The sequence below is a fragment of the Mytilus edulis genome, chromosome 5 (assembly GCF_963676685.1).
Source record: "Mytilus edulis chromosome 5, xbMytEdul2.2, whole genome shotgun sequence".
Classification (NCBI taxonomy): Eukaryota; Metazoa; Mollusca; class Bivalvia; order Mytilida; family Mytilidae; genus Mytilus; species Mytilus edulis.
This window is the reverse complement of record NC_092348.1, coordinates 59,456,279-59,475,974: the sequence shown is the minus strand read 5'-3', so window position 1 is coordinate 59,475,974 and position 19,696 is coordinate 59,456,279. Positions and strand designations below refer to the sequence as shown.

Genomic DNA, 19,696 nt, shown 5'->3' with positions numbered 1-19,696 from the left:
TGATACCACTGTTTCAGCCTACACATATTTAAACATTCAAAACACATGTAACGAAATTAAAGTAACGTCAGTGAGAATTATAAAGAAACTAAGATTCCAACTGCTTGACCTGAATTTGGCCAATGATTAAGGTCATTTTTAGTTGTATAGCTATATATTTGTATATGCACTTACACATTCTTAGTTTTTATTTATTTCACGAAGTAGAATTGCGTTGAAAACATCAATGAAAAATTGTGGGCAAAGTTCTTACTTTAATTGATTCTAATATTTATGAAACATATTTACAGTAAATAATGCATTATGATATGTAATGTCAACACAAGAGTGGTGAATACTTCAGCATGTTCATTTGGCTACCTCGTTCTAAACGTTACAAACTTTCTAATACTTTATCACCTTCCAAGCTATTTCCTTGAAGATACCTTAGAACTGTATAGTTTGGATCTGTTTTGGACTTTTTTCTTTCTTATTTATTTTCACTCAGCAAAGTTTTATATCTTTTCCCTCCCATAAATTTCAAATAAAAAAATCAGAAATGTTCTTCAAGTCTGATTCATGTCGTTTTTTTCTTTCAACTGTATGTATCCCAAACATTAGCATGCAGACCTGTCTTTGTAGTTTTCCCTATGCAGCTGTATTATTATTTATCCGTAGAAAATTACTTCATTTATCAGAGCCTTGATAATTTAAATTTAGAAGCAAAGATCTTATTGATCCAAAAATACTCATTGAACATTTCAGCCTTACAATGCTAGTCTCATTAGCTGCGTTCAATAACAATTATTGGGATACAAAATCACTGTCACATTTCAAATTGGAGTCATAATCACTATATGTAAATGCCGCATATACAAGCTGTAGGAGCGTTTACCGATAGATCTGCATTGATATTTGAAAATAAAGTTCAGTGAAAACGTTTATTTTTTATAAAAATATACATTGTTAAATCTTATAATATTTGACTTAGTAGATGAATAACAAATAAAAAATACATATGCTAGTATAATCAAATAATGCCAGATATAGAAACGTTGTATAAAATACATAAGCAAGATGATACAGATAAGATATGACGTCTTAAAAAATAAACAATTTAGACATTTCATGATTAACATTACTGAATCATGTACAAACTCGTTTGATTGATGGCAATGATAGATATGGGAAACCTCACATTCTGCATTCGGTTTGACAGTCTTTATTTTGTGTTTATGTTTTTAAAACTGGTATACATATCCACAATTTTATTTTCTGTTGTTGCGTTTGTATCTGTAATAAAAAAATATTCGCACATGCAGTACATACTCAATTATTGGGAATACATATATTAAGGATGTATATTTCTAGGGAGCCGACTCTTTCTCATATCAAACTTTCATTTCTAATAATGTTTAGATGTATATGACTTTAAAAAAGTTATTAATGACGAACAAAATATATGATGATGATATACTTCTTTGTTTGCTTGGGCCATATGAAATAATCCCATTTTTTAGGATTTTCCCATTTTTCATAATTGTTTACCCATTTTCGGGCTTTTAGGATGAACAAATAACAGTTTCACACATATTTTCACTTAAGATGAGGTAGACAAATCTGTACAAATTAAATATTAAACCACGATAGGAACAAGTTGATAAAAGAAAGTGTTGGTTTTTTTGTGTGTCAAAAAGTCGATGCTGTAAACGTTGTATATTTGTGATTTTTTTGGCAGAACAAAAAGCATTTTTTATCAACTTCTTTGTGATGAATTTTTGAAAAATACATGTATAAGAAATTTAAAAAGAAAAAAAAATATATGGGATGTACATTTCTTTGAACACTTCACCCATTTTTACAACATGATGGCTTCATAATGGCACTGACCGGACCGCTTGTAATACTTAAAACGTTGCAATAATTGTTTGAAACAGAATTATGTCTTTTTTGTTTTCAGGAATGTATAACTACAATGACACATCCAGTTTGCGTTGTAAGATGGTTTTCTGGTTTTTTTTTCGATCTGATAAGTTAAGATTTTTTTTCAACTGATTTTAATAGAATTTAGAATGGAAACGGGGGATGTGGAATGTGGAAAGGAGACAATATGTCGACCAAAGAGCATAAACAGCCAAAGCCGTTCTTCAGCTGACCCCTAAACAATAATGTATAATGTTGAGCGAAATGGACACGACACTAAATTTCGAAACATATAGATGAACCAAAATAAAATAAAGAACACTAATAAAGGCTAGAAGTTCTTGATATGAGACAGGCGCCAGCATGTGTCGGGGTTAAACATGTTTTGTTTTGAACTGCCCCCTATACCTCTGCACAATGTGGAATAAACATACACACAGCAATACGCGCGGTGCAACTAAGTTTAAAAGATGATGTATTCGACATATTTAAATCAAGCACAATCTCTCCCGTGAAGTGCAAAATGGAGTGTTAGGTATCATGTCATTACAACTTATATAAAAAGAACATAACATCACTTGTCACCAGTATCATAACTATACTAGTCAACCAAAGCACCGATACACACATTTGATCTCCAATTTATAGTAAAATATAACAAATACAAAAAAATTGTTAAAGTATCAAATGAAAAACATACAAATGTCAAACAAATGAATTTGATTTAAAGAATTAGACCAAAGTGGAAAGTGAGAAATACCGTGTTATTGAACACTGGGGTCAAATTAATTTTGCATTAAATGATGACAAAAGTCGAAAATTAATATTGAAGGTGAGAATAACGTACTGCAATATCGGCAAAGGCATTTGAAAGGTTCAGCAGACCATGTTTAGCATTTAAGTTTAAAATTTTAATTTTTAATTTGTTTTTGTATACATAAATTGAACAAACACGTTCAATAGACTGCTGTTAAACAATAGCGATCATCTCACCTTGTAAAGACTTCTTAACATTTTAATTTTTAATTTGTTTTTGTATACATAAATTGAAGAACCACGTTCAATATAATTTTTAAGTTGTTTTTGTATTCATAAATTGAACAACCACGTTCAATCGACTGCTGTTTAACAATAGCGATCATCTCACCTTGTAAAGACTTCTTCACAGTTTCAGCGTGTTGATCATTACTTTCGGAGGAATTTTCAACTTTTATTTCCCTGTTCCAATGTACAATTTTTATAAAAAGAATTCATTTGTCATGCTACTATGTTTTGTAGAATACACAAAATTTGTTTATTACAGTTTACTCATTACTAAAACTTTTATAAGTTGATCATAGTCCCAAATATTAATATCGAGGTTTAAGCATAACATTATAAAAAAAACTTTCAAACTGATCTATGTATAGTTTTTAAAAATTGACTTATTGTTCTCATTCATTTGATATGTTTGTTTTATTTTCTTAGATGTGTTCTGTGTTCTTTCATGTGTATCGGTGGAATTACAAATGCAATTATTTTTGTAAAATCAGAATTCGAAAGAGATATTCATGGAGTTTATTCATATTTACCTCCCTATGTCTGACGTTTGTGTATTATCTGAAAATAAATTCTGATGATATACGTATGCATGTGTCTGTTCTTATAAAAGTCATGCAGTGGCTGTTGTTAGTTCATTGTTTTCTTCGTAAATAGTTATGTATAATTTTAATCACATATTCCACGAATGCAACAGTTCGTAATCTTCAATATAAATGAAGCTGAAACTGTATATCAGAATCAAAAGAAAAAGAAGAAAAAGAAGAAGAAGTTGGAATGATATTTTCAAGCACTATTCGTGTGAATTTACATATTCATCTTTGAATTTATAAAATTGCACGACATAAACAACATAGAACTTTATTGAACAGAACATATGATTATAAAAACATATCTCTTTATGTTATGTACGACTTTTTGGTAGAAAAGTAGATCCTTTAAAACGTTATCTAAATTTATGTTAATTTCCGTGTTAATAATTACAGCAGTACATGATTTGTGTAAATATCTCAAGTATATGATTTCATCATTGATATTAAATATCTTCTTCAGCAGTTATGCCTGTAGTTAGTTTATTGTTATTTCCGTTAATTGTATATTATTTATTCTTTTATAAATTAATTTCTCCTTGCTTTGGGTAACGTGGCCCTTTATAGCTGACTATACGGTATATTATTGATCATTGTTGAAGGTCGTAAGGTAATCAATATTTACTTACATTAACGTCCTTGTAACTCTGGCTGATAATTGTCTCATAGGCAATCTTTTATGTCTCCTTATTTTTATATTAAAGGAATGGCCGACTCATCAGTGTGGTACTTAATGCAACAAATATAGCAAATATACCTAACACATGCATTGCTGGTATCATTGTTATCGTATCTATTTGTAAAAAGTTATCAAAGGTACCAGGATTATAATTTAGTACGCCAGACGCGCGTTTCGTCTACATAAGACTCATCAGTGACGCTCATATCAAAATATTTATAAAGCCAAACAAGCACAAAGTTGAAGAGCATTGAGGATCCAAAGTCCCAAACAGTTGTGCCAAATACGGCAAAGGTAATCTATGCCTGGGATAAGAAATATTAGTTTTTCCGAAAAATTCAAAATGTTGTAAACAGGAAATTTAAAAAAATGACCATATTATTGATATTCATGTCAACCCCGAAATGTTGACAACTGGGCTGGTGATACCCTCAGGGACGAAACGCTCACCAGCAGTGGCATCGACCCAGTAGTATAAATAGTTATCAAAGGTACCAGGATTATAATTTAATACGCCAGACGCGCGTTTCGTCTACATAAGACTCATCAGTGACGCTCATATCAAAATATTTATAAAGCCAAACACGTACAAAGTTGAAGAGCATTAAGGATCCAAAGTCGTAAAAAAATTTCAATTAAGGTCAAGTATGTCAATGTCAGCACGTGTATGACATCATAATGAAACAACAATTGACCATTATGTACTAAAGTCTCCAGCTTATATTCAGCTTGTCTTGGTCATTCGTCAATTTAATTTTGAAGGTCCTGAGAAATTTACTATTATTGCAATTTCAGGAGCCTTATAATGACTTTGATAATAAATTTTTTCTTTATCCGAATTATTCCGATTTTCCTATTATGATTTTAAGTCCCCAGTAAGTAGTATAACATGATATGTATTCAGCTTTATCTATGTTATGTTATATGTGCTATTGTATCTTTGCACGTCAGTTGGTCTTTTTCCGTTTTAGCCACTGCGTTCACAAATGATATCGGATATGATCCTTACGTCGTTACTACAATCCCCTTCCCGTTCACGAATTTGACCTACCGAATTAGACTATTTACCGGATTTGTAATCACATAAGCAACACGACGGATGCCGCATGTGGAGCAGGATCTGCTTACCCTTCCGGAGCACCTGAGATCACCCCTAGTTTTTGGTGGGGTTCGTGTTGTTTATTCTTTAGTTTTCTATGTTGTGTCAAGTGTACTATTGTTTTTCTGTTTGTCTTTTTCATTTTTAGCCATGGCGTTGTCAGTTTGTTTTAGATTTATGAGTTTGACTGTCTCTTTGGTATCTTTCGTCCCTCTTTTGTCAGTTTAGTTTGAAGGTCCCTCTGGTATCGTATGCCTCTTTTTTTAATACATTGTTTTCTAAAATTATGATGCCTTTTGAATTCTGAAATAAAATATTGAAAGTGATACCCAATACTCTCTTGGCAAACATTGCAGATTCTCTTACCTTGTGCAGACATCTTCATAGATTCGTAAAGCACTGTCTTATTTTCTGCTGGATTCTTGAGCTTTATGTCCCTGATTTTGAAAGATTAACAAAGAAACTCATGAAATACAAAATACTGTATAAAAATAGTGTCTGTTCTTACTCATTTTGAGTGCTACCTCGTGTAACATTTTTACCTCAAGATATGAAATATCAATGAGTTCCATTGAAGTGCTATTGAATTACTGTTAATACATATCTATGAAAACTAATAATACTAAATGAAGATACTTTATTTTTTATACAAATCATTCTCTTTTTCAAAATCCATGTGTTCGAACACTCGATGCTTCAATGCAAAATTAAAAAAAAATCATTTTGAAGCAAAATACCATTTTGGATGTAAAAGATTTCAATAAAAAAACAAGTTTTGAAGTTTAATAAAGAACCTTATACATTAAGACTGTTCTCGTTGACAAGTAATTAAACAATTATTCATGAGCCTCTGTTTCTTTTCATGTCTGTCCAGTTATTTTGTTTTATGGACTAATAGACCACATCCTTCTTCCCCTTTCCCTACTATCGTTGTTCTCAATTCAATGTAATATGTTGTAAGGTACGTAAATCTAATATGTATATAAAGTTTTTCTTTTGTCAGCATATGGAAGGTGATACAAATTAGTCCACTTGTTTGTTTTTGTCAAATCTATACAACATGAGTTTTTACTAGTCCTTGTTTATTTTACATATAATTACCTCAGTGGGTCTTCTGTTGGTGTATTTCCTGAAAATAAAAACAAAGGACATGAACTATTTTGACTTTCACCTGTTATTTTTTAACTGTCACGAGATAGCTAGATGCAAATAGAATTTTTATTCAAGTCAGTATGCTTTGAAAATAAACAAGGCCCTTTATTTGAACTACGGGAGGCTGATTTAGTGTAACAGTTGAAATACTAGAAAAGAATGGATTTTTTTTTATATCCGTTGTACCAATTTCTTTACTACTATAAGCTACATAGCATGTTACTATAACCTATCGTATGTTTTAATGCATTATACACGCTTTGCTTGCACTGTTTTGTATTATAGGTGCAAAATTTGAATGTAAGTAAGACATTTAGATATGTTTGTTATGTTTAATGTGACAATTTGCTTACCACATGCTTGTTCTTTCATCGATTCGTAAATGTTAATATTACTGTCTTTTACGTTTTCCTCCGTTGTTTTCCTTTAGAGGAAAAGAAATTACAGCAATTACACAATATTCAATATGAATATATAAAAATAATTTGTATCTGCATGCATAATAACTCCTTTAGAAACAATACATTGAATGACTATATGACGAGGTGTATAAACTGTTGTTTAAAGATAGTAAGACGGACATACACAATGTATCTACAATCATGTAAAAAACTACATTCTAGATGTAATAGACACGTTAAAACATCAACGAACCAAGTAAAATGTGCAATGAGTCGGAAATGCCCTTTTTACCTTGTAAATTGTTTTAGCTGAATCAGGATTTATCTTATGATGTTTTCCCCTCTCTTTTATAAAATGAGGGTTTGAGTTTTTGTTAACTAATACAACATTACTTCGTTTGACATCTATTTGTTGATTTATTGAGTAGAGACATCTGATAACACAGCCTTTGATTTGCTTACTTGTCGTAAAGTTTAATATCAAATTTTACTTTTCCAAAAGAATTACTTTTTCAATTGTGTGGTTTTTTTTATAAATTCACTTTTAAACACTAGCAACATTGTACACCCATTGTACATATGATGACACAAATGAAACATATATGTATATCATGGTAATTGTAATGTAAATAGTGCAGTAAATTTGCATCTCTATAGTTCTTCACGAAGTCGAATTTTCTTGCTTTCCTCTGAATTTCCTATTGTGACAGCATGAAAAAGGCGACCATGCCTGATGACGTCACATAGAGAGAACACATATTTTTGCAAATCATTCGAAAAAAAGGAATAAGTTTGCTTGCTTATTGTTTAAAAAAACATTAGAGAAACAAATTCTAACACCAAATCTCGGCGAGCCTAGTGTTTTAAATTTGAAAATTTATCTGTCTCGAGTTGATAAATATCGATGAAGTGGTAGATAAAGGCAACAGTAGTATACCGCTGTTCAAAACTCATAAATCCATGGACAAAAAACAAAATCGGGGTAACAAACTAAAACCGAGGGAAACGCATAAAATATAAGAGGAGAACAACGACACAACACCGAAACGCAACACACACAGAAACGGACCAAGCAACAGACAAAACACCACGAGAATAACAAATATAACATCAAAACCAAATACATGAATTTGGGATAGACAAGTATCGTGCCACGTCTTATCTCAATATCTCAAAAATAAGAGAAAACACAAACGACTCAACGTTAAAATGAATCTATATTACCCAATTTTATATAATTACGTTCGTGTTGAATAAAATTGGGGAAAGTTCAAGAAAAAAAAAATCGAATGGCATTCCCGTCATAAAATTTTAATCTATGGTGATACATTTGTTATACATAAAACACATTTATCGGTAAATATATAACTAAAAACCAGTACAACAATAAACAACAGCGACCTCAATATATATATGATTTTGAAAATTAACGTGATAATTAAATGCACATGCCTGTCTTCCAGTAGATATGATGATCACTTTTTTAAAACTTTAAAAACATTAATGAATCATCCGGGCATTGATACCTATTACCTATTAAGCAAAATTAAACATTGGAACAGTGCCTATAGTTCTACAACATAAATTACTATTGATTTATTTTTGAGCATTAATTAGTAATTTTGTATTTTCTTGTTTATGATATTCCTGTAATATCAGGGATATATCATATTCGAAATTATGTATGTACTTACTTTAGTGATTGTTTAACTGAAATGGAATAAAACATTTTAATAGACCCTGTCACATATTCATTCTAACATGATCAATGTAAATTTCCAATACCTTTGTTATCAATAATTAAAGACATTTTATGATATTTAGATATAGGAAGATGTGATGTGAGTGCCAATGAGACAACTCTCCATACAAATAACAATTTAAAAAGTAAACCATTATAGGTTAAAGTATGGCCTTCAACACGGAGCCTTAGCTCACACCGAACAACAAGCTATAAAGGGCCCCAAAATTACTAGTGTAAAACCATTCAAACGGGAAAACCAACGGTCTAATCTATATAAACAAAACGAGAAACGAGAAACACGTATATATTACATAAACAAACGACAACTACTGTACATCAGATTCCTGACTTAGGACAGGTTACAATGCTTTAAATGTAACATACATATATACTCTATAGTTTATTCAAACTGAATATTTTATTTTTATATAGAAAAAACGTTTACTTAGCTATGATCTTCAACAGGATGTATTCATGAAAGACATTTATTATATACAAATGCTTTTGAATATATTTCTTTTCACTATAAGTGTACTCAATTGGCTTGCCATAATCAATTCATATGATGAATTACATCTCTTAAGTTTAGTCGATGTATGATAAAATCATCAACATGAAAATATATAAAAAATTTAAAGCTTATAAATGGCTAGTATTAGAGAATAATATTTCCTTTTTTTTAAAGCCTTCACTCAACGAAAGGACAGAATAAGAAGAATACCCATTATTACCTTTAAATTTCGGTCCCATATCTTCGTATGCATTTGGTTGAGTATGGTGTGTTGAGTCCATCCTAAAAGACAATGTTGATAATTTGCTACTGAATTAATGTCAGTGGTTAATATTAGATGCTTCAACAATAATCGGAATGAAGATACCTTGATCGGCCATTAATGAGGTACGTTGGAAAATTTGAACATGATTATATAAAGAGAAACAGTTGCTGTATCTCTAGACAGGTAACAGTAGTACGTCCTCGAGAACTTAGCAAACTCACAGGAAACATTTTATTATATTTACATAGTTTTTGTTTTCAAACGGTGTTTATTGTGATTTTATGTAAACCACTTTTATACAAGTCTGGCATAAGTGAGAGGTTTAATTCACCATTGTGTTCATTAGAAAATGCCTGTTCTACGTAAGGAATATGACAATTGTTATCCATTTGTTTGATGTGTTTGAGGTTTTGATTTTGCCATTTGATCACAGACTTTCCTTTTTGAATTGTTCTCGGAGTTCAGTATTTTTGTGATTTTACTTTATATGATTTTTTCTTCTTAAATTCATCTACTTTAAATTAATAAATATACAATTTTAGGTCAATGTCTGAAAAATAGAAACTTTTTTGTATGAGGCTGCGAAACTGGAGAAGGGCAAGGTTTTACCGAAAAAAGTTTCTATTTCTATGACATTGATGAAATATGGTTTTTATACTCCAACTTTTATTAATTCATTTATATCTATTTCAATCATAACACAAATGTCAAGCTTATTTTCATTCTTAATGGACCCCTTATTGTGAAGAAAGTGTTCCATCATGAAATTGGCATTGCACAACATATAGCCGTGTAACTATGTTTAAGAAAAAAGCACAACTAGTTGCAATAGAAAAATGTCAGTGTGCACCACATCTTTGAACAGCGGTATACTACTGTTGCCTTTATCTATACAGTTCGAAAAACTATAAACACTTCATATTAGATGTGTTTACACTGGGAAACATCATTCACACACAAACACACAAACTGTTTTTTTTTATAAGCCAAAGTAATGTTGAACACGAATGTTGAAACAAAAAGATATTGAACAGTTATTATATAGGACAAAAGTACGAAAACATACTTTGGAATTATTACAATATTGAAGGAACAACCATGCGATTGCTTTTGAAGGATACTTTCTGGAATCAAACAAACAAACGTAGTGATATAGATTCTAAGGGATTTTCAAACAGATTTTAATCTTTCAGATTATTGACCAAGTTAACTATTGAACAACGTGACTTGCGATTTATGAATGTGAATGTTAACATATTGCTCCTGTCTGAGAAATGTTTGATATTATCGGTTGTTATTTATTTAGATACATAAATTCAATGTAGTATCATTAACATAAGAAAGTGGTGTATGAGTGACAATGAAAAAACTCGCCATCAGAGTCAGAATTTTTCAAAGTAAACAATTATAGGTCAAAGTACGGTCTTTAACACAGAGCTTTGGCTCACACCGAACAGCAAGCTATTAAGGGCTCCTAAATGAGAACGAGAAAACGAACGGTCTAATCTATTAAAAAAAACGAGAAACGAGACACACTTATCAACCATATCAACAAACAATAACTACTGAACATCAGATTCCTTACAGGTGCAAACAAATGCATCGGATTTGAACGTTTCAATAGGTATCAACCTTTACCCTTATCTTCAACAATTGTATAACATCGCAACATAGAAAGACTCACAATAAATAATCAATTGAAATGGCTTAACTCAATCAAAAGACATATTAATACAACTAAACACACACTGAACGAATACATTTGACACAATGTGAATATGAAATATGATGTATATTTGATATTATAGATTATTAAAATGAACTTACTTTTTTGATTCTTCAACTGAAAAGAAATCAGATATTTTAAAGAATTTTAAGACCTCAAACTACAAATAAAATTGATACGTGCAATACTCTTTATTTTATGAAATTCCGTGTCCTTTTGAGTGCAAAATGCTTAGTTGTTAGTTTATTGTTTACTGCTGCTAGAGATTATTTGAAAAAATAAAGTGCTGTAAATCCTATTACAATACTTACAAATATTATTGCTTGTTTATTATCTTCATGATCTTCATGTTCAATTTTTTTTATTGGATCTATTTTTGGTTCTTTAGGCTTTTCATGTTTTATAGGTTCTTGTGGTTTTACAGGTTCTTTTGGTTTAAAATCAACATGATCAAAATTTTTATTATTTAAATCATCATTTAAACCGAGTGTTTGATTTTCTGTTGCAATTATAATTTTATTATTATAACCAACAATACTTCCAATTTGTAAAACCATATCACTGGGAGACATATATAAACCAAGTCCATAAGCATAATCAACTTTACTTCTTGCGTATTTTAAAACATTTTGATAATTTGATATCTGAGTGGGTAAATCAATAGGACTATTAATAACATCTTGTACATTTGCTAAGAATTGTTTTTGTGCATCAAATCCTGTTCCTACTTTTAAAATTTCTGTTTTTGTTTGAGATTGTGCACCTAATAAAGCCCATACATAAATTTTAATACTTTCATTAATACGTTCAATACCTGCTCGTGTAAAACCTTCTGATTTATCTAAAATAAATGTTGTCCAAGCCATACTTATATCTTTTTCATGATAAATTGTATCATGAATATTAAAGAATGGACCATCCTTTTTATGATTTTGTCTATATTCACCACTTGGTTTATAATATTGCTCAAAACTTCCTAATCCTTGACATGATGATTCTAGTTTTTGTCTCCAATCTGTATTTAGAGAAATATTAAATTCATCACATAATTTCTGGTATGCAGCTTTGTCATATGGGTTCTTGTAATAACAGAAAGAAGAATCTGTTGGTAAAGGTGATTTAAGTTCTTTTAAAATTCTGGCAATGCAATAATATAAATGAAACATATAAAAAGACTTTGTAAGATTTGAAGTATTTTGTATATGATCATTATAAGAAACACCACATCCTGTACTTGCACACCAAACTGCAAAATTTAACTGACATTGCCACCAATCAAAAGAAGAATGAATCCATGTATTCCATGGTTCGTTAGTGTGTATTGATGGGTTTTGATAGTTTTGAAATAAATCAGGAAAAGATGTTTTAAAGTTCTCTTTTTGATTTACAAATATCGTTTGATTTACAAGATTTGTTTTTAATTGATGATCTTTTTCAGAATATTTAATACCTGGATTATATGAAACATTAGGATTATATTTAAATTCTTTTGTTATCATTTTTTTATATTAAAAATGTTTCATACTATTTCAAATATTGATAATACAATAAACTTAGAACAATACATAAATAACAGAAATGGAAATAAACGTATTGGTTTGAAATTTATAAGATACAGTATAGGTTGGTATAATGTTTATCATGGGTTTATAACAAAAACCGGAGAGGAACAGCAAAGGATTATGAATGGTTATTATAGTTTTCAACAAATAGTGGATGAATTTCAAAAAGAAAATATTGTATTATCCGTAAATGAAGCAAATGGTATCGCTTCATTAAACACTACTACTGAGTTAAAGATAAGTAAGGGTTTGGGAAATATGTTAGGGTTTAATAATAAACGTAAATTCGAACCTGATGAATTACATTATGGAAACAAATTTGTGGATTTTGCTATCTATAAATCATTATATATCCATTTGGAACAAGTTAGCACTTCTCATAATTATCTTGATGGTAAGCCAAGTACATTATTGGCTGTTATTCCAGTCGAGAATAAAGAGTTTGGTGAAGTTATAACAGCGAGATTTGAGCATCCGGAATATAAGTGTTTAGTAAATGATGTTATAACAGAATTGAAATTAGAAATAAGAGATGAAAATAATAACAAGATAATTAATCATTTACCAATTAATTGTGTTTTAGAAGTTATATAATTTATTTAATAAAATGAGCATACTTGGTGTCAAAAAAAAAAACGTAGAAAAAGAAATATTAAATATGAAGAGTGAGCTTCAAACAATGGATACTAAGGATAAAAATTTACATCGGAGTGTTGCTGCCCTAAGCATCAGAGTTTTAAATGTTGAAAATATAGTTGGTAATATTAAAAATAAACCAGACAGAAAAATAATAAGTATATATGCTGGAATTGATGGTCCAATACATGGAAATAAAAAGTTTAATTTTGGTGATGGTGGTGGTTATTATGTAATGAACTTTCCAGGACAAATATTGGGTATTAGTTTAGTAAGTTTAAGAACAAGCACAGATATTATAGCCATTAAGATGATTATTAATGATAAGTCAACTAGTTACAAAATGAGTTTGGATAATGGTGTCACACACGGTTTTAATAACTTTTATACACCTTTTGAAGTTAAGGCTGGAGATTTAATAAGTTTTATTAGTATGACTAATAATTATACATGTATCAATACTCTAGTATCAGTGGTAATTGAATTATTTTTATAACAAATTTAATCCTTAAAAATGTCGGCATACGGAAACAAATTAAATCCTTACAGAAAAATAAGAGAACCCCGTGGTGTGAAAGGTATTCGTCAAAGTGTATCAATAACAAATAATCCTTCAACTATTGATCAAAATCAACAGCTATTAGTGAGATTCCCCAATCTAAGCAATAATGATGTTATTGTTCCTGGAACAACCAGATTGGCATTTGAAATAGAACTCACATCTACAGACGACAATGCAACTATATATCAAAACATAGGAAGAACAATAGTTAAAAAAACAACAATTCGTATAAGTGGAAATGAAATTATGTCAATTGATGATAGTGATATTTATCATTGTTATGTTGATTTATGGAAAACCACATCTGAACGTTTAAATATGGCATACCAAGGTATTGGTGAAACAAACATGTTAAAACACAGAGTTGGCGCGGATGATAAAGCATCAGACACAGGCGATGAAGCAATTGCAACTGCATATGGTGCAAGATTTTGTATCCCACTTGATTTTGAACTATTAGAAACTCATATGCCTTTTTATCAAGCAGGTCTTGGTGATAGACTTGAATATGAACTTACATTTAATAATTATAGCAATGTTATTAAATCAACAGATACATCTGCAAGTTATACAATCAAAAACATTTGTTTAGAATTTGATATGGTTACTGATGCAGAATTAGCAAGACAGATAAGACAACAAGTTAGTGGTAAGATGGTTATTTTGTACGATAGAATACTAAGACATAGAAAAATAACCAAAAACAAATCTGATACATTGTGGAATATAAATTTAAATGTTCCAGCTAGAAGTATGAAAGGAATTCTAATGTTGTTCAAAGATCCTGAAAGAACAAGTACCGAAACTTATTATAATCCTAACATAACAAAAGTAGAAATGACAATAGAAGGTGTTCCAAATCAACTATACAGTCAAGGAATGAAAGCATATCAACAATGGGATGAAATAAATAAATTCTTTGCTTTAAATTCAAAAAGAAATAAAACAACAGAAGAAGTTTTAAAGGATTTAAATTTATCCTATACAACATTAGAAAAATATCTTACAACTAATTATGCATTATGGTTAGATTTACGTTCAACAGATGACAATTCGTTACACGGTTCAGGTAGAAGAATTGAAAATGCTTCTGAAGGTATTACTATCCAAATAACAAAAACAGCAGGAGCAAATAAATTAATAAATGTTTATCTGTTTGTTATACAAGATGCACAAATTAATTTTGAAGATGGAAGATTTAAAGAAGTTAATTACTAGTAAGCGAACGGTTCCCCTTTAAAAATGGAAGAGATACACTCCGATTCCCTTTATGAATTACCAAAATATCCCCATTGTGCTATTATATGTGGACAAACAGGATGTGGAAAAACAGAGTTTGTTCTTGATTTATTAGAAAAAGAATATAGTGGAGTTTTCAAATATATAGTCATACTTTGTCCAACCATCCAATGGAACAAAGCATACAAAAATCGTGAATGGATTGGTGATGTTAGAAAACCAAAAACAAAAAATTTAATAATTGTTAATCCTATTGTTGAAGTGAGAGAAGCGAACGGTTCCCTTTATAAAGAAGAGAAGCTACAAGAACTACTAAGAATGTTCTTTAAAAAATATGCTGGTCATCCAACATTATATATCATTGATGACTGCAGTGCAACAAAAGAACTAACAAAGAAAAAAGATATGCTGTCCGAGCTTGCATTTTCAGGAAGACATGCGGAACAATCAGTGTGGGTCATTTCACAGAGATACAACTCTGTTTTAAAAGATTTAAGAGAACAAACAAAATGGTTATGCATGTTCTACACAAAAGATAGAGATAGTTTTGATAATTGTCTAAGAGAAAATGATGTTATTCCTACTTTGGAAGAAAGACAAAGAATAAAGGAAGAACTTAAAAAAAAGAAACATCGTAAATTAATATTAAAGACAGATCAACCTACTGATTATTGGTTACTTAATTGATTTTTTTTTTTAGCAATTCTCAAGTAATGCTTAAGTAATGCTTAAGTAATGCTTAAGTAATTCTTAAGTAATTTAACCAAAATAAGTAATTCTTAAGTAATTTAACCAAAATAAGCAAAATAATTCTTAAGTAATGCTTAAGTAATTCTTAAGTAATTTAACCAAAATAAGTAATTCTTAAGTAATTTAACCAAAAATAAGCAATAAAAAAAGCAATGCTGTTGGAAATACTAACAATTGCAACAAACACTGCAGTCTTATCATTGGTTGGATATGTTGTATTTAATTTTTTTAAAGTTAAAAATAAATTATATCCGTTTTTTAAAACGTATAAAATGAATGCTGAAGAATTATTAAGCGAGCAAATTGTGGAACACATAAATATTGATGATGAAGCGAGCGAAGTGAACGGTTCCCTTCAAGAAAAAAAACGCGAAAGATTATCAGCTGTTGTTGCTGGTGGGAGTAGTAAACAATATCTGGGTAAAGAATTACAACTGTCGGATATTGATAAAATGACAACAGAACAAATAAACAAACTATACTGCAAATATGAAGCAAGATTGGGAGCTAGTATGACCAAGACATTAGGAAACTCTTTTATAAATTTATATGTTATGGGTGTATCAAAGTTTTTCAAAGTTGTTAATCCACCAATTTTGATACAAGACTTAGAGGAAGATCCTTTTATCAATAATGCTTTAACTAATACATGTTGTGAACTGTACTATAGATATGGAATGTATCTTGCTCCTTTTACTGCAATATTAACAACAGCAAGACATATTGAACCACTCGCTTCGCTCGATTTCCAAAAAAAAGATGAAAAAAATGACATAAAAAATGATGAATGAAAATCCTGAACAAAAAGAAAACAAAGAAGAAAAAAAAGAAGTATTTAAAAAACCCAAACCAAAAGACCCAAAAAGAGTAGCTGCTGGTAAGAAAGGTGCAGAAGTAAGAATAAGAAATGCAGAATTGAGAAAAAAAGAAGTGGAAAAATTAAAAAAAGAAAATTCAAAAATCAAACAAATAACAAAAGATTCTGATACAGAAACAGATTATGAATCAAACGAACATATTCCTTCTGTCAAGAAACACTCCAGTTCCCTAGTTGATTATAAATTTGTACTTTTTTCTATAAGTATTGTTGGATTGGGATTGTTTTTTTACAACCAAAGTAAGAAACCAGAAAGAATGATTAAAGAAATAACAAAACCAGAAAAACAAAAGAAAGAAATTGATCCTTTTGAATTTAATTAAATTTAGTACATTAAAATGACAACTCAAAAAGACGGAAAACAAATAGCAAATATGTTATATCATGCTGGAGTGGAAACATTGTTAACAGTTGGATATGCAGAAATAGGTAAAAAGGTATTAAGGAGGCCAGCACCAAAAGTGGATTTTAATATGAATGATGTTGTAATGTTATCCATTGATATATTACTTGCAATGGCAACAAAAGATATGTTGATTAAGCAAGGTATTATACCTGCTGATATTATGAAGTAATTTTTGTTTTTATAAAATGGCAAGTGCTTTAACAATGATGCTTGGTGGGGCAATAACAAATGCTTTTGCATTTTCAGGGAGTAATTATTTATTTTCACATATGGGTAGTAATGCAAATGAAGAGAAAATAAGACATGATAAAGCTATAGAAAAATTAGAAAAAGCACAAGCAGAATGGAATAAAAAAAGAATACAAAGATTAGATTTTATAAATGAACAATTACAAAAGGAACATCATGCAGTTCAGACTTTTGATGATGTTGACCAGGCAATGAAACTATACTATCGTGTCACGAATAAAAAATTTACTTCATTATCACCTAAACCTACATTAAGTGATTTTTATACTCCATCAGAAGACCAGAAAAATAGAGAGATTGCATTTGTTGTTGGTGGTATGGCATTAACTGGTTTTATTGTTTGGAAATTAAAATAAAAAATTGATAAAAATTAGAGTCCCTAATTTCTGTACTTTTCCTGGTAAAAACAGCAAAATTGCAGAAAAAAGTATGTACTATTCCTGTACTTTTTCTGTTTTTAGGGGTATAGAGAAATAATAAAATAAAATAAAAAATTCTTAAAAAGAAATTTCAGGACATGGTTTTTCAAAAACATATTCATAAACTTTATCTGGTCTAATAAAAGCATCCCAACCAGGAGGAAACTTAGATAACTTTTTACCATCAAACTTTTCCATTACTTCCATTTGTTTTGGAGTCAAAGGACATTCTCCATCATCTCTTAAACAACATATCTGATAATCTGATAACATTATTCTTCCTAATATAACTTTAGCGTCAGGATCATCTTTCTCAGTATAAGCTTCAATCATTTTTTAGTCTTTTATTTTTTAAAATAAAAATTTAAATTATATATTTTTTAATATCCATAAGGAAAACTTCTAATTAGATTTTCATTTTCACAATATACCATTCTTTTATCAAACATATAATCATAAGCTTTAACTTGTTTAACTGTTTTAAGTTGATGATCTTTTCCTATTTTTATATTATTATATTTTACAGTTTCATATTTTTCATTTTCATCAGTAACTATTTTTATTTTTTTATCTAATGTAATCTTTTTTTCAACTTCAGCATTTAATCTAAAACCTTTACAACAGCTAACTAGTTTTTCTGTATCTAGTTTCATAGAATAATCTTTTGGACCAGCAGATATAAATTGTTTTATATGATTAGCGTTATGTTTTGAAACAATTTCATCTGTTAAATCTCCTAATTTATTTCCCATCATACTTTCTATCTTTTTGCAAGCTTCAGAACCATCATCATTATAAATACAAGAATCTGTATCCATGTATAAAACTCTTTCTTGTAGAATATCCAATAGTTCGTATAATTTTAATCTAGCATGTGCTGTTGTAAACAAAGCTATATAAACATTTACACTTGGATTAGGTTTAGAGTATTCTTCTTTATTTTTATATTCTGTTAAAACAATATCTTCATCTAATATCATAGTACTTATATCTTTATATTTTTCATTAAATACTATTTTAGTTATATGTTCTAAAGTAAAACAATATTCTTTTTGTGTAAAATTATCTCTCATACCAAAATGTCCCCATAAATTATTTCAACATATTTTAGCTATAAATCTTAATCCTGAATTGTACTTAACTTTGTCAATATCTAGATCATAAGCAGTATTATCTATAATGTATTGTATTTTTGTTTTACATTCTTTATCGTTTTTACAATCATTTTTACAATATTTAGGATCACATTTACATCCTGAAGCTTCTTGTTTATATTTCATAAACGTATCTACATAAAGTTTAAATATATCTGTAGATGTTTTTTCAAAATGTTCTAGTTCATATATTTTTTGTAATTCATAACCTTTTTCTATTGCTTTATCTATTTCTATTGTAGACCATGTACCTACTATAACTCTTTCCTCATCAGAATGTATACATTTTTCATTTTTAATATTTTTACATTCTTTACATCTTTTTATTTCATGTATTTTATCATGTTTATTTAAAGTAGGATCGCTTGACGCATCTATGTGTTTACATTTAAAAGATATTTTATTCATACATGTTCTACATAATCCAAAAAGTAATTTATGTGTATTATCACTAGTTGATTGTTTATAAGGTAAAACAGGGTGATACAATCCTTTAGGTGGTAATATTTTACATTTCATTATTCCGAAATAATTATTTTTTATATAATCATCTACAGAAACATCTGTATATGTAATAGGATGCCCTATAGGATATTTACAATATTTATTTACTGATGGATACAGAGAACAAAAATCTACATATCTACCTTTTAAATCAGAAAGATTATTGTATAATTGAATAGTTTCTGTTCTTCCTCCATAAAATGCATCTCTTTTATCAATAGGTTTTAAATG

General features: G+C 29.4%; 1 protein-coding gene across 1 annotated transcript in view; it reads right to left on the bottom strand.

The window, feature by feature from the left end:
• Window positions 1–236: 236 nt before the first annotated feature.
• LOC139524089 (uncharacterized) overlaps window positions 237–19,696 on the bottom strand; it is a 26,025-nt gene continuing 6,565 nt past the window's right edge. The window contains exons 2-10 of the mRNA XM_071318650.1: window positions 11,209–11,224; window positions 9,337–9,398; window positions 8,556–8,571; window positions 6,814–6,884; window positions 6,410–6,437; window positions 5,675–5,745; window positions 3,474–3,501; window positions 3,050–3,120; window positions 237–1,272 (exon numbers count right to left, since the gene is read on the bottom strand). Coding sequence (XP_071174751.1) covers window positions 1,202–1,272; window positions 3,050–3,120; window positions 3,474–3,501; window positions 5,675–5,745; window positions 6,410–6,437; window positions 6,814–6,884; window positions 8,556–8,571; window positions 9,337–9,397 — 417 coding nt within the window. The 5' untranslated portion in view covers window position 9,398; window positions 11,209–11,224 and the 3' untranslated portion in view covers window positions 237–1,201. The remainder of the gene's footprint in view (window positions 1,273–3,049; window positions 3,121–3,473; window positions 3,502–5,674; window positions 5,746–6,409; window positions 6,438–6,813; window positions 6,885–8,555; window positions 8,572–9,336; window positions 9,399–11,208; window positions 11,225–19,696) is intronic.